We start from the raw sequence: 16,883 nt of genomic DNA, 5'->3' as shown, positions 1-16,883 counted from the left end.
TGTCGATTAGTTTTGGTGATGCGTAGATCGACTTTAGCTCATCTGCTGATGTACAAACGTTTTTCTATGCTCCTATTTGCCAACAACACGGCATAGGCAGCCTAGTAGAAATATCTACTGGTATGGAACTAAGACGTAGACCAACAGTAGGGGGTGCTACAAACCGGCTGTGCAACACACACAATCACACATGCACGATGCGCCCCATGCAGTAACCTGACCACTGACCAGTGCCACGAAAACAGTACAAAAACTAACGAATAATAACAGAAATTGTCAACTTTTCTCCGACAGTCGTAGTCTCAATTAAGTTTAGAGAAGTACTGCTTGCTCGTGGGAAATGACGGGAAAGCTTTTCCTACTGTTTGGGGCTGTGCTTCTAGCCCTAGCAGTTGCGGAAGCCAAAAAGGGAAGGAGGAAAGCTCACTTCACCGGAACATTGTCCAGGGACGTGATGATGGCCGATGATCCGCTATTTTCAGTCGAATCGATCGAGCCTTTCGGAACCAAAATCGGTCAATGTGAATGCAAATGCTGTCAGCCGCCACCAGGTATAGCGAAGTTATTTTAGCTGATGTGATCTCATTTCCACATACGACATATGTGAATATGGGACAATCAGTTCCATATATGTATATTTCATCGAGAATTGTACAGCTGAATATCAAGACCCTCTAATTAAATAAAACATATCCTAAAATCTATATACACTGCACAGGGAATGGACGCTTAACACATTAATTAGTACCTTCTTGAAAAGTAGCTTATGACACGTATAACTATGATGATCATATACGTTATAATAATACCATCACCATGATCTTCATGGGTTCAGAATAAAATATAGATCCTTTATTTCAGTATACGATTGAAAATAGCTACATGCCTTTCTGAAATTTTCACTACGCCGATCGCATAAATATTGACTAATATATCGAGTTTATTGCACTGGACTTCAACAAGTTTGTAAATATAACATCTATTGTGCGTTCTGTAAAACTGTGTACTGGTTGAACATAAATTTCGAAAATTGTACAAACGAAAATTGTTACCAGTTCCGGTATTCGCCTGTTTAATGACTGGGAGAATTGAAATCATTTTGCAGCCCCGCTCATTGCGCCACCGTGCCGAAATGACATTGTCGTGGCCGTCGACAGCAGTGCTTGCTTCCGGGACCACCATCGAAGAATGAAACAATTTCTCCAAAAACTTGTCAATGAGATTCACAGGTCTAATAAAGAATCTCAGTTCGGAGTTAACAAGACCAGGCTTGCGATTATGCAGGTGCGCAATTTTAGCAACACATGTAAATGTATATGTGTAATAATGTAATATAATATAACTGGATATCTTATGTAGGCCTATATATGAGATATTTAGTTTCTGTACAAGCCAGCCGCTTTATTTCTCCCACGTTATGTATACAATACATCCGCTTTGGTCTACTTCTCTAATTTAATTACGAGATTGAAGAGTGATGATTGTGACGAACAAGATTAAATTTATTACAGTTCAGCAGCACCGAGATAATACCAGTGCGGTTAGACGGATTCGATAACTATCAAAATCCACCAAGCAGTAAAAAATTGAAACTTCTCATAAATGACGCCATCGCGGAGTTGGGATTCCTCGGACAAGGAGCCTATTTAGATAAAGGTTAGTAGATTCTAGCTATTGACTACGTTCCTATCAAAGTGGCATTGCAATGTGCAGTGCATATTACACAGTGTAGAGAGAGAGAGATATGATATTCTTTTTCGCCTGCACCATCGAGATGCTTTGACGACGGAGTTGCGATACGGCCCCATGAGGTCATCTAGTCTGCACCCCGTTTTTTTTTCTTCTTCATGCTATCCGTGATTACTTAGCGCCTAGCAGGATAGCTGCGGATACCAATTTTCGAGTCTTTGGTATGACCCGGCCGGGGATCGAACCCACGACCTACCGCTCGAGAAGCCGGACGCATAACCATAACTATCTCGCTCGGTATCAGTATGAAATAAGCGAAGAAACATGCATATTGCATAGTTGGATTGTGCGTTTCATTTATTAGACATATATTCGATTGAGGCTCCGTATAATCCTTGAGTTGAAAAGCAAATACTCGCACCAGATCTTCGCTGTCATGGTGCATTTATACCAAGAATATATTGATATTGAGATATATCGTAACAAAATCATCAATATCCAGCCCTTAACGCGACTGTCACGCACTTCAACGAAGCCACTCCACGCCCCTTCGGCAACGGCAATGCTCGAAAGGTAAAACAGTTACGTAAACGGCATCATTGTGTTTAGTAAAATATATCTTTGCAATTTACATTCAGACGGTAATAGTATTAACGAACGGAAAGAGTCATCCGGACGTTACGTTCAGTGACGTGCAAAGCTCTGTAAAACATCTGCAGTCACAAGGAATCAAAGTGCTGCCAGTTTCTGTTACGAGACAATGCTAGTGAGTTCCATTTCATACTTCGTATTATTTCGGTTAATGCATTAAAACAAAGTTATCACACTACATCCAGCACAGCCCCAAATAAAATTCCTCAAGAGGCGTCCAGTTGTTTCTTCATTACGATGATCACTGCAGAAGAGTGTTCTGGCGTATAAGGGTCGACAAGACTCGACTATATGATTTGAAGATATGGATGTGCGATATAATATTATGAGATATTCGATACTCGAGGCTGTCCCACCAAACGAAATGTGTGTCGGAAATTACATCCCGAGAAGTCAAAAACCTTTGCCTACTTGTACCAATTACTCGGGCGATTATGTGTTTAGACTATTTCTACTCAATTTCTTCACTCCACCCTCAACTACTAATGGTATTCGACCCTTCAACGAAATATACTTTTTGAAATTAAATAGTTAGTACTATTCTTCTGCTCTGCTCTAAGTAGATCTGACATACCTCGGAAATAGCTGATTCTACTTGTAATTCGGAATAATTCACGACTCTGTTTCTAATTTCACTTGAGTGTAGTGGCAGTACAGTGCAATAGAATACAGTGGCTACTTCTGACTACCTCTGCACTTCGCAACATGTTATATATTCTAGCTCTTACTCCGCTGAGTGGGATGAAGGACTCTGCCCAGATGTCAATGTTCTCAAAATGCTCGGAGAAGAATCCTACACCGACGGGGACGATTTCTTACCGATGAGAGCAAGCGGAACCGTCGCTACTGTTGCACAGGAAGCTACGGTAAGCTGTCATATCCTACAGCGAATCATACACGAGGATATGCGCCGGCTGCAATGGGCATGTCACATGCCACATATCATATATGCCTATCGCACCCCACGAGATGAGCATTCAGAATGGCTAATGAAAGGGTTGTAAATCGTAATTACGGCTGGGTACGATACGATACGAGTGTTGAGAGTTGCTATATTTTGGAGTAACGAAAATACACACCCTTCACACTCACATATATATTTTATCAATCAAATGTATAGTTGCTTCCTTAGTAACTCAGCATCCCAAATATGATACGCAAACCTTGCAACTTAAAGCCAGAGGTGGAATCAAACCAGGTGCATTGGATCGGAACGCGGTGCGACTTTCACCTCTGATAACGTGTACGATGATAGGCTCATATGCCGTTCGTTTACATCAGGCATCTGTAATTCTGTATGTATATGCAAGATTATAGGCTACCGCGTTACACACGAGGTATTAATGAATGCAGTATTCTGAAATAATTGTTTTTATTTTTTTACAGAACGTAAGTTGACCGGAATTCATCAGGAAAAGAGTGGATTTGACGACATGCTTGTTATTCACTCCATCGCAGCAAGAAGTTCTGTCCTCTTGGCTCATATTTCAGAGTTCAAATTACTGTTCTTTGCTACAAGTCCCTTAAAATTTCAACAAACTTGAGAGCCCCACTGCACTTTTCTGGCATCATAGAGAGAGAGAGAGAGAGAGAGATATGATATTCTTTTTCGCCTGCACCATCGAGATGCTTTGACGACGGAGTTGCGATACGGCCGTGAGGTCATCTAGTCTGCGCCCCCGTTTTTTTTCTCCTCCATGCTATCCGTGATTGCTGAGCGCCTAGCAGGAGAGCTGCGGATACCAATTTTCAAGACTTTGGTACGACCCGGCCGGGGATCGAACCTACGACCTACCGCTCGAGAAGCCGGACGCATAACCATTACACTATCTCGCTCGATAATAAGTTTTCCCTGATACAATGCGCCGATAATTTCGAAAATAAGTCAGCAAATATTGCCATACTTACACTACCACGAACCAAATATCGAACCAGTCGCATTTTACTACTTGATGATAATAAAAAGGTCATCGCCAGTGATGCAAGATATTGCATATTGTCATATGGTCTGTCCTCTTTGTTGTGTAAGATGAGTAACGTGTTCTACAACTCGGCATGCACAATAGACGTGTTACATATAGTACATTTAATACCTGACACGTTCTTTTGCCCATGGCACTCAGTACTCGTGGGTTGATGAGTTCGAATGACCATGGCAGACCATGACGATTCGACACTGTATTAAGATAACATATGCGATATGTCAGTTTACTGAGTCCGTACATTTAGTGTCCTTTACCGCCTGGAGGATTATCTGGCGACCCCTGCAACACATGCAACTGCAGCTGCGAGGTGAGATTTTACAATCCGTTACCGGCTCGTTATAACTAGTATACATATATATTCAAATTTATTACCAAGCTTCCCGTCGGCCCAAGAGGATTCCCAGGAGATAAGGGACCTAAAGGAGAGAGCATTCAGGTATGTCATAGTAGTAGATTGCCAACCTGTGCTTAGATGTATCCCATATAATTTTGTTGGATGCACAAATTGTTCATACGATTACAATATCGACTATTTGAAAATACTCATCTTACATCCCTATGATGTCAGTAATATACTAATATCTCAGGGCCCAAAAGGTGAAAGAGGACCAAAGGGCGAAGAGGGAGAAGAGGGACCAGACGGGCCCCCGGTAAGTTAATTTCATTCTGTATCCATTCCCGAAAACTCATCTTCACGATCACTAGCATACATGGAAAGGAAAGGAGGTAGTTTATGTTTGACCTTGATGTTTTTGCGGCATTTACATCGACTCATGATATGCATACACTGATACACACGATATGTGCATATGCATACCATGAGTACATGATGTGCATATGCCGCTGGACAAGGAATGTACAGATATATCTTCGTACGGCTTTCTAAGACTAGCACCACCCCTCTATGGCATCCCAGTAATGCATTGGCGCCAAGCAGGAGAGTCATGGATGCCAGTGTTACTAATCAGGTCTTTGGTCTCACCCGGCCGGGGACCGAACCCACGACCTACAGATCAAGAAGCCGCTTTACAATTACGCTATGTTGTCGGTGAATGTCGGTACATGTTTGAAGTTTATTTCAGAGTATATCTCATTCTACTTCTACTCGTGCATTCCACTAAGGCAAATCTCCTACACGTTATTTTCTAAATTCGGTCAAGTGGAAAGTCGTTTCATTATCGTCATTCAGCAACATAACACTGTACCAGTGCCATGGAACACGACTGAAAATTGACAAATAAAATGCAGTAATTAGCACACAATACCATTTGCTCGAGTATACCAAGGTATGCATCGTTGATTTGATACTCACGTAAAAGTAGAATTATTGTCATCTACTTCTACTAAAACAGAAGTAGTGGTTTCCAAGTAACAGAGTAAGTATTCTAGGGCTAGTTTGGATTAAAATTTGAAAACTGTTAAATAGAAGTAGTATAAAACAAAACCACTTTAGTGGTGCTAGTAGGAAAGAATTACTTGAGAGTAGTTAGTATGATCGGTCGTGGTGTGCCATTGTGGCTTATGGGTGCGGTCGCACATCGTATGGAAAACTCGTGGTGGCACATCGTACTTTTGGACCCCCCCTCTCGGTCGCACATCGTAATGAGTTCTTATGGATGCGCTCGCACGTCGTACTTTCAGGTATAGGCTGCGTTGGCATGTCGTATTGGAAACTCGTGTTGGCACATCGTACTTTTAGGTATAGGCTGCGTTGGCATGTCGTATTGGAAACTCGTGTTGGCACATCGTACTTTTAGGTATAGGCATCTGTCGCACGTCGTACTTTCGCGTGTCGTATTTCGCGTATAGGCAGTGGTGGTGATTCACAATGTGTTCTTATGGGTGCGTCGGCATATCGTACTTTCGGGTATAGGCATCTCTCGACTGGTGTTGGATATGTATCAAGTAAATAGTCACGTGATTGACTCTTAGTTAATGTGTATATCCCAAATTATTATATATGACCAATTTGAAGTAATCCCAACGTTTACGGTGAGTGCGACAATGATATATCGTTATTCTTATGGATGCGGTGACACGATGACGTAGCTGATATAGACGCAACATGATAACGTTACAGGTATAGGGATCGCTCACAGGATTCTACTTAAAGACGTCATAGTTGAGTCGCGACAAATGACCGATCGTGTTCTAACTCAAGTCTTTTCGCGCTGTGCCTATTGATTTCTACGTAACCTGAATAGTACTTCCAGATCGGATTATTCGCACCCTGTATACCGATGTTTCGCACCTACAGAATAGTCTGCTGTTCACAGTCGCAACAAGAATCACAAGTATACACATTACACATTCGTTGAATTTATTACTCTGAAATCAAACTCTTCACAAAAGCACGCACAATCGTATCATTCACTTTTTTATCATCGCCAAAATTATTCACGTATTCCTTGGCTGAAAATCCTTGAGCTCTTTTTATCAAGAATGCTATAGCATGATCTCCGCACACATCCGAAGTTTTACTTTGTAACTGTTTCCCAGTCACGGAAAATTCATCCGGCTCCAGGAATTCGATTATCTGAGGTTTTAGTGGTCCGAAACCTAGTGAATCATGAAAATGAGTATCGTCATCTCTGTATATACACACCCAGTGAGATCCAGGCAAACTCGATTCATCGTAATTAATGATGATAGCGAATTTTCTGCTAGTTGGTTTCTTTGGTAATTGGTCTACTGGATAAGTTCCTAGATATAGACTTTGTGTGTCAGGGTGGTTATAGAGAATATCATTAATCTCAGACAGAGCCGGCGTAGACGGTGATTCCAACACCAACAACATGCTAACACTCCAAATAGGTGTGAAATAGTTTGCAAAGCCCCGCAATCGCTGACAACATAATGTCTCGGTCATAGCCATCTTTTGCGACTTGGCGCTACAGACATCGATCGCTCAAGCGTTGAAATTTTCGTAAGCAGTTTGTCACAGAACCGGATTTCACTGGTAAAATTTAATAAGTAACGAATAACAGAACCGTCGCAGCGGGTGATTGGAATACCGACAAATTATCACTTATTTCTGATCCAACCCTAATCCTTTGGGAAGTTGACGCTTATTCAAAAAGGTGTGAAATAATTGTAAAACCCTACGTCACTGACAGGACAATGCATTAGACATAGCGATCTAGTTATAGCACGGGTCGGAATCCATTCGCGAGATGTTCTATAGGCAAATTGAGATAATCCGAGACCGAATATTTTGACTTTGGCGTAGTGTGAATTGAAATAGGATTGACAAACATGACTACCATCTTTCCAAGTACCATTTCGATATTATACACACATTGATTTGAAACAAGTAATGGAACATTACAACTCTATTCACGATCCGACTTTCGGTTTGTCAAAGAGACATTTTAACATCTTACCATACTCAAAAGAATTATTCATAATATTAACCGGTGTTAAAAATATAGTTTTCACTTACTTGATTATATTACTACAACTTGTAAACTTTATTAATTCATCCTGGTGAACACGAATAGTGTTGCTCGCTTGTAATATTCACATATTGATCTGAATAATAACAACTCATGAGAACCTACAACTTTATTAACGAACTAATTATTTTTTACGAAACTGGAAATGCAAACTCTATTCGTCTCGACATCTCAACATCTTACAACACTAGAAAGAGTCAATTATGAAAACACTGCCAAGTAAATCCGTTGTACTGTAAAAGCGATTGATAGTTTTCACGACGCGACAACTACAAATCAATGCTTGCGACTTGCGACTAACATTGAGTGTACGAGATTTGAATATACGAAAAATAACCGAGAATTAATTTTTCGCAGATGAATCCGTATACTTTAATGTAAGCTATCATGAGACAAGTAAGTCCTTTACGATGACATTGATTCACAATCCGATATTCTCATTATACACATTTTGAAATCCCATCATACCCATTTTCGAAATCAACTCTTAACGAAAATACGAATAGTCGTGGCAACTCGATTATAATCAAAGTAATTCATGATTATACAGATTGTATTACACCCAACACCAAAACAAAAGGACTTTTTAGTTGATTAAATTCATATCATTCGTCTTCAACTTGTGTCTTTTCTAGATTGCACGGACCAATTCGTTACGAGCGAGTTGCAACCAAAGTTAAGAAATCTTTGTGAAATCTTTGGATGAATATAGCTAACACAATCACTTATCGCTGTTTCAAGTATTTCACAGGTGTGTCGCCTATCTAAAAGTATGCATGCGTTCGATTCCCGTACCGACTGTCGCGGTATTTATGAATTAAGGTAAAGATGAAGCACCAGTGTCGTTGCTGTCGGAATTCGTGACGGCGAATTGAAACATACACGCATTACACAGTGTGAAAATATCACTTTGGATATCGAAGGGTGATTAATACTTAATCCGTCCACACTCTCTATAGAACGCGCTAAATGTAAAATATCGTGAGGTTACACTCTAACACTTTGATCATTACAAAAGCAAATTGGTATATGTTTGCTAGAAGCATCCTGTTCAACTAGAAGTGTCTAGTACACAACACTCGTAATATCAAAGAAATACTTGCTACACTGTAATTCACTTAACGTGTTTTGCATTGTTGTTCATTTGTAGTATTGATTGTTTTTGAACCACCAAATAATAATTCCCGACATGAAACCAAACCGCTGGAAGTCGTTACCATCACAACGAAACAATTTGTACGATGTTTGTCAAATGCATCCTATAGTTAGGTGTACTAGAATTATTTGTGTAACACATACGCCGACAATGCAATCGAAAATTTTTCCGTTGTCATTCGCTAAAGTAAATGTCATCACAATACTCATCAAGCTGTCATCTGTAAATCAAGATTACATCCAACTTGTAACTGTATCGTTTAACTACCGGGTTGCATCAGTTTGCTATTTTTGTCATTTAGTGACTGCTGAACATACCAAACGATACACATTCACTTACGAAATACTGTGTTGGTCGTAATTTCCATCATCGTGATAATCGAAGTACATTTGTTTCGAATTCGTAACAGCCGACTATGACACGACGATTTTTGGAAAAGTTATGCTTGGAAGATTGGTTGTATATCACGAAAAATAATTACCACTCATATTGATACTGTTATCCCTTGTTCGGTATTTTCAAACGAGTAAAATTTATTACTTGAGTTACTCCGCTTACTATATTCAAATGTAAACACAGCTGTCTTTCAACATCACAAAGACATCGATATAAAGTATACAATCAAACGCAACAAGTTTTACTTTTGTAGGACACTAATTATTATTCCACGCATCTCATTTCATACTAAGTGTATATGAAAGATGTTCATGGTACACGAATATATTCGCTCATGCTACGAACATACGCAATGATTGGTGACGCTTTCACACTATTTCGATTTACTGTAACAAAAACAACAACAACAATTTTCACTCTCTTGACTTACGAAAACAACAGACGAACCTTCATTCAATATTTTGTTTTTGTCAACAAGTTACTTTTTCATGAGACCCCCACTACTCTTACAAAAGTACGAAAGATATTTACATCACACAAAGTAATCAACTTTACTCGATATTCTCACATTACGAAACTAAAGAATGGTTGGTTTGACTCTACAAACTGTTTCGTTACCTCAAGACCTTTATTGTCTGAATGGTTGTTCATGTGTCTTAAGAACCGAATAGTTCAACACAGCACTAGTACCAACAGAAACATCAGAGTTGTTTACACAAAAGTTTGTATGTGTACAGTATGCGAATACCATGTGTAAGTCCAGCACAATTGCGGTATCCATCCGAGTTTAGTTAACACAAATTTATTACAACGGAGCCACGTAAACTTTCGTGAAAGAAAAGCATACTCACTTCCAGAGGGTTATTTCAACGCCATAGCAGTACTCCAACAACAAAGTACATATGTTTTCTAGTCACCGTCCTTACATATTTCACATAGATCAATCTACTTTGCTAACGAAAAGTGCTGAGTCACCACATGATTACCATCACAACAAAACAGCTAGAAGATATTATCATACAAAAATATTCCTAACCCTTTGCGCACCAGTGACAAATCATACAACAAACATTTTTTGTGAGGTGAATTGTTGTTCAGTGTCAAGTCTACCTGTTGAAACGTACATTAAAACAACGCAGTCACAATTCAATTAAAACCACGAATCTATTTTCATTTCGTCACATACAGAAAAATAAATTTTATTCCGCCAAAAACATACTTGTAACCGATCGCTTTCATTAAACACACAACACCATAAAAGTATTTACTTTCTACAACACAGACATTCCGATGTAGTCAAGATATATTTTTAATAATCAAAATCATCGACTTCTGTTTACGGTGTTGGTGTGTGCATGGCATACATGTGGGGCCCGTATTGAAATGGACACGACACGACTGAATGTAAGGAGATAGAAGTCTATCGCATAGATTTACATGTGGTCTTCGCTACGGTTTCAAAAACGAATCATCTCTTTTGCATTGATCGATCGCTCAACAAGTTAGTTACATGTATTCGCGGTCATGATTGTGTTTGTCATATGCGAATGATAGGGTTACTGTCAAATCTACATACAACAACCTTCTGACACTCATAATAGTGTTTTCATTCTCTCCCTTCTTAATTGTAGACTCACGACAAGTATATTGTACAACTGGACAACTACGTTTAACAAGACCAACGACACTGAGCACACGCCTCTTACCCTAGTAACAATATCGTTTTCGTTTGGAAATATATTTTTTCCTAGGGTAGCAAACTATTTTCGTTTAGAAATATATTTTTCCCTTGAGTAACAAACCCTTTTTTACTTGGAAATATATTTTTCTCTGGGTAACAAACCTTTTTCACTTGGAAATATATTTTTTCCCTGAGCAACAAACCATTTTCACTTGACGATCCACCGTTTACCTGAGTAAAAATATCATTTTCTTTTTGAGATCCGGTGTTTACCCAGTGTAACAAACCATTTTCACTTGGAAAAATACTTTTACCTAGAGTAACTAATCATTTTCTCCTGGGTAACAAACCCTTTTCGTCTGGAAAACTATCATTTACCTGAGTACCAATACCGTTTTCACTTGGAAATCTATCTTTTCCCTAGGTAATAATACCATTCTCGTTTTGAAAACTGACAACCACACCAGAAAATTTGATATTTTTGTATATTGTTACAACAGACGGCGACAAAATATACACCAACAACGACTCCATACATTTGTGTAATCAAATATTCAGTTGCTCTGATGCATCCCATCAAAATCATTGGTTACTCGCATGCAATAGCAATGTGCTGTTGTACATCGACATGTATGTCTCCGGAATTGGCGAATAAAGGGGTTTCCGATATGTCCGTGATGTCCGGGTTCGTGCTTTGGATTTTCCAGAGTCAAAATATCTGAATAAAACACCTCCTCGACTTTGGTAACTGGTTGGTACACGGATAATGGCGTTCGGAAAACGGATGAATTTATGTTCCCCCATCGCGCTAACAACTCCGGGTTATTTGCGAGTTTCCTCAGGTCTGTTTACTATATTGTGTCTTTACTGGTCAATACATGTCGCTCCAGTCAGCTGCAACCGGATCACTAATATGAGAATGTGTGTGGGCCTGATCCGGATATTCACTCATGAACCAACGACCAATATTCAAGTAAACATGTTACAGACCGTGTTTTGTCTCCATGAAAAATACCAATGCATACACCATCACATCAAGTACGTCACGATTGTTCACAAGTATTCGCGTAAACGAGGTGTACATACAATGCATGTGTCGGTGTATAAACATCATGGAAAACAAATTCATGTTCTCAAGTATCATCATGCGACGACTCTGTACATTCAATGTGGGCATAGATGACTTGGAGACAGGCAAGCAGCCATATTTGGACGTAACATGGTCTTAGTATGAACCGCCTCAACCCAACTTGTGAAAAATGAATCTCACACGAGTACAACCCTTTCACGGGTTCACACCTTGATTTTGCAAGATTGTCCGGATTTTCAAGTAGACTTGTATCGTGATCCAGACTTCGACATAATCGGTTTGCGTAACTCGCTCAATCCCTGCGTACCTGCTAACTTTTTTGCCGAGACCACAGTGTTTCACCTGGTTTTATGTATTTGGCGATCACTATCGTTGTCAATCTTTCAGGCGATGAATATGCCGGATGTTGCTACTCCCACATAACGACTCCAGCTAAACATCGTGAGCAGTGACTCCGGATTGAAATCGTAAACATGGACTCTCTGTGTGTGTGTGAATCTCGAGTTCGATTACGATTTGATAATGTAATCCAAGGTGTATCTCTATGGGTCGAAGACCGATTTCGTGTTAATCACACCACAAGAGGGTGCTATCTCGTAATTCTACAGGTCAACATAAACCGCGGTTGGAAACTTTTGGTCTAGTTGATCCAGCTACGTATTGAAACGGTGCACCCACGCAGGTCATTGAGAAAACGTTGTCGTTACCTGACCATATCCACGAGTAAATATGGGACTACGCGTAACTGTCCATAGATTCCTCTGGCCCCACACCGTTGTTTTACGACACAGACAAGATGCAGCAGTGGAAATATTGAAAATGAAAAACGATACCTTGGTGACATTTGATTTGGATTTTACACCTGATGAACCATACACTCGATTGGTACATTGGGATGACAACTCTATCGTCGAGGTCGAGGGAAAAAAAATGTACAGATTTGTTGGTGTTGTGGATATTCAGCGAAAATCAGGGTATATGGTTGTGTATGGTTCGCATATTTGACTGAGAATATATCGGTATGCATAATGCACTGTCCCTTGTATCATGCCGTGTGTCATCTATGCCCACATTGAATGTACAGAGTCGTCGCATGATGATACTTGAGAACATGGATTTGTTTTCCATGATGTTTATACACCGACACATTGTATGTACACCTCGTTTACGCGAATACTTGTGAACAATCGTGACGTACTTGATGTGATGGTGTATGCATTGGTATTTTTCATGGAGACAAAACACGGTCTGTAACATGTTTACTTGAATATTGGTCGTTGGTTCATGAGTGAATATCCGGATCAGGCCCACACACATTCTCATATTAGTGATCCGGTTGCAGCTGACTGAAGCGACATGTATTGACCAGTAAAGACACAATATAGTAAACAGACCTGAGGAAACTCGCAAATAACCCGGAGTTGTTAGCGCGATGGGGGAACATAAATTCATCCGTTTTCCGAACGCCATTATCCGTGTACCAACCAGTTACCAAAGTCGAGGAGGTGTTTTATTCAGATATTTTGACTCTGGAAAATCCAAAGCACGAACCCGGACATCACGGACATATCGGAAACCCCTTTATTCGCCAATTCCGGAGACATACATGTCGATGTACAACAGCACATTGCTATTGCATGCGAGTAACCAATGATTTTGATGGGATGCATCAGAGCAACTGAATATTTGATTACACAAATGTATGGAGTCGTTGTTGGTGTATATTTTGTCGCCGTCTGTTGTAACAATATACAAAAATATCAAATTTTCTGGTGTGGTTGTCAGTTTTCAAAACGAGAATGGTATTATTACCTAGGGAAAAGATAGATTTCCAAGTGAAAACGGTATTGGTACTCAGGTAAATGATAGTTTTCCAGACGAAAAGGGTTTGTTACCCAGGAGAAAATGATTAGTTACTCTAGGTAAAAGTATTTTTCCAAGTGAAAATGGTTTGTTACACTGGGTAAACACCGGATCTCAAAAAGAAAATGATATTTTTACTCAGGTAAACGGTGGATCGTCAAGTGGAAATGGTTTGTTGCTCAGGGAAAAAATATATTTCCAAGTGAAAAAGGTTTGTTACCCAGAGAAAAATATATTTCCAAGTAAAAAAGGGTTTGTTACTCAAGGGAAAAATATATTTCTAAACGAAAATAGTTTGCTACCCTAGGAAAAAATATATTTCCAAACGAAAACGATATTGTTACTAGGGTAAGAGGCGTGTGCTCAGTGTCGTTGGTCTTGTTAAACGTAGTTGTCCAGTTGTACAATATACTTGTCGTGAGTCTACAATTAAGAAGGGAGAGAATGAAAACACTATTATGAGTGTCAGAAGGTTGTTGTATGTAGATTTGACAGTAACCCTATCATTCGCATATGACAAACACAATCATGACCGCGAATACATGTAACTAACTTGTTGAGCGATCGATCAATGCAAAAGAGATGATTCGTTTTTGAAACCGTAGCGAAGACCACATGTAAATCTATGCGATAGACTTCTATCTCCTTACATTCAGTCGTGTCGTGTCCATTTCAATACGGGCCCCACATGTATGCCATGCACACACCAACACCGTAAACAGAAGTCGATGATTTTGATTATTAAAAATATATCTTGACTACATCGGAATGTCTGTGTTGTAGAAAGTAAATACTTTTATGGTGTTGTGTGTTTAATGAAAGCGATCGGTTACAAGTATGTTTTTGGCGGAATAAAATTTATTTTTCTGTATGTGACGAAATGAAAATAGATTCGTGGTTTTAATTGAATTGTGACTGCGTTGTTTTAATGTACGTTTCAACAGGTAGACTTGACACTGAACAACAATTCACCTCACAAAAAATGTTTGTTGTATGATTTGTCACTGGTGCGCAAAGGGTTAGGAATATTTTTGTATGATAATATCTTCTAGCTGTTTTGTTGTGATGGTAATCATGTGGTGACTCAGCACTTTTCGTTAGCAAAGTAGATTGATCTATGTGAAATATGTAAGGACGGTGACTAGAAAACATATGTACTTTGTTGTTGGAGTACTGCTATGGCGTTGAAATAACCCTCTGGAAGTGAGTATGCTTTTCTTTCACGAAAGTTTACGTGGCTCCGTTGTAATAAATTTGTGTTAACTAAACTCGGATGGATACCGCAATTGTGCTGGACTTACACATGGTATTCGCATACTGTACACATACAAACTTTTGTGTAAACAACTCTGATGTTTCTGTTGGTACTAGTGCTGTGTTGAACTATTCGGTTCTTAAGACACATGAACAACCATTCAGACAATAAAGGTCTTGAGGTAACGAAACAGTTTGTAGAGTCAAACCAACCATTCTTTAGTTTCGTAATGTGAGAATATCGAGTAAAGTTGATTACTTTGTGTGATGTAAATATCTTTCGTACTTTTGTAAGAGTAGTGGGGGTCTCATGAAAAAGTAACTTGTTGACAAAAACAAAATATTGAATGAAGGTTCGTCTGTTGTTTTCGTAAGTCAAGAGAGTGAAAATTGTTGTTGTTGTTTTTGTTACAGTAAATCGAAATAGTGTGAAAGCGTCACCAATCATTGCGTATGTTCGTAGCATGAGCGAATATATTCGTGTACCATGAACATCTTTCATATACACTTAGTATGAAATGAGATGCGTGGAATAATAATTAGTGTCCTACAAAAGTAAAACTTGTTGCGTTTGATTGTATACTTTATATCGATGTCTTTGTGATGTTGAAAGACAGCTGTGTTTACATTTGAATATAGTAAGCGGAGTAACTCAAGTAATAAATTTTACTCGTTTGAAAATACCGAACAAGGGATAACAGTATCAATATGAGTGGTAATTATTTTTCGTGATATACAACCAATCTTCCAAGCATAACTTTTCCAAAAATCGTCGTGTCATAGTCGGCTGTTACGAATTCGAAACAAATGTACTTCGATTATCACGATGATGGAAATTACGACCAACACAGTATTTCGTAAGTGAATGTGTATCGTTTGGTATGTTCAGCAGTCACTAAATGACAAAAATAGCAAACTGATGCAACCCGGTAGTTAAACGATACAGTTACAAGTTGGATGTAATCTTGATTTACAGATGACAGCTTGATGAGTATTGTGATGACATTTACTTTAGCGAATGACAACGGAAAAATTTTCGATTGCATTGTCGGCGTATGTGTTACACAAATAATTCTAGTACACCTAACTATAGGATGCATTTGACAAACATCGTACAAATTGTTTCGTTGTGATGGTAACGACTTTCAGCGGTTTGGTTTCATGTCGGGAATTATTATTTGGTGGTTCAAAAACAATCAATACTACAAATGAACAACAATGCAAAACACGTTAAGTGAATTACAGTGTAGCAAGTATTTCTTTGATATTACGAGTGTTGTGTACTAGACACTTCTAGTTGAACAGGATGCTTCTAGCAAACATATACCAATTTGCTTTTGTAATGATCAAAGTGTTAGAGTGTAACCTCACGATATTTTACATTTAGCGCGTTCTATAGAGAGTGTGGACGGATTAAGTATTAATCACCCTTCGATATCCAAAGTGATATTTTCACACTGTGTAATGCGTGTATGTTTCAATTCGCCGTCACGAATTCCGACAGCAACGACACTGGTGCTTCATCTTTACCTTAATTCATAAATACCGCGACAGTCGGTACGGGAATCGAACGCATGCATACTTTTAGATAGGCGACACACCTGTGAAATACTTGAAACAGCGATAAGTGATTGTGTTAGCTATATTCATCCAAAGATTTCAC

At 39.1% G+C, this 16,883-nt stretch overlaps 2 protein-coding genes across 5 annotated transcripts in view; both read left to right on the top strand.

The window, feature by feature from the left end:
* The first annotated feature begins 270 nt into the window (after positions 1–270).
* LOC145454248 (uncharacterized) lies at positions 271–3,872 on the top strand. Its single transcript, XM_080332249.1, has 7 exons — positions 271–551; positions 1,106–1,284; positions 1,512–1,656; positions 2,192–2,262; positions 2,328–2,455; positions 3,062–3,206; positions 3,727–3,872. Exons 1-7 carry the CDS (start codon positions 341–343, stop codon positions 3,736–3,738), a joined length of 891 nt encoding a protein of 296 aa, XP_080188375.1. The 5' UTR covers positions 271–340; the 3' UTR covers positions 3,739–3,872.
* A 603-nt stretch (positions 3,873–4,475) lies between these two features.
* Positions 4,476–16,883, top strand: part of LOC145454245 (matrilin-1-like) — a 29,534-nt gene continuing 17,126 nt past the window's right edge. For 3 of the 4 annotated variants that reach the window (XM_080332246.1, XM_080332247.1, XM_080332244.1), the window contains exons 1-3: positions 4,476–4,632; positions 4,702–4,761; positions 4,913–4,975. The gene's annotated coding sequence lies outside the window, so the exon portion shown is untranslated. Of the gene's footprint in view, positions 4,633–4,701; positions 4,762–4,912; positions 4,994–16,883 lie in introns of all 4 variants that reach the window. The other variant, XM_080332245.1, reaches the window with a different exon arrangement.

Source organism: Botryllus schlosseri, chromosome 13 (genome assembly GCF_051294905.1).
Source record: "Botryllus schlosseri isolate E-star chromosome 13, Bs_hap1, whole genome shotgun sequence".
NCBI lineage: Eukaryota > Metazoa > Chordata > Ascidiacea > Stolidobranchia > Styelidae > Botryllus > Botryllus schlosseri.
Note: the sequence above shows the minus strand (reverse complement) of the source record. Positions and strands in the feature narration are given on the sequence as shown.

Excerpts from the sequence above, each read along its gene's own strand:
- LOC145454248 (XM_080332249.1), top strand. The coding sequence starts at position 341 with ATGACGGGAAAGCTTTTCCTACTGTTTGGGGCTGTGCTTCTAGCCCTA. Across the intron at positions 1,285-1,511 it reads CCAGGCTTGCGATTATGCAG|TTCAGCAGCACCGAGATAAT; the intron begins GTGCGCAATTTT and ends AATTTATTACAG. Across the intron at positions 2,263-2,327 it reads GCAACGGCAATGCTCGAAAG|ACGGTAATAGTATTAACGAA; the intron begins GTAAAACAGTTA and ends ATTTACATTCAG.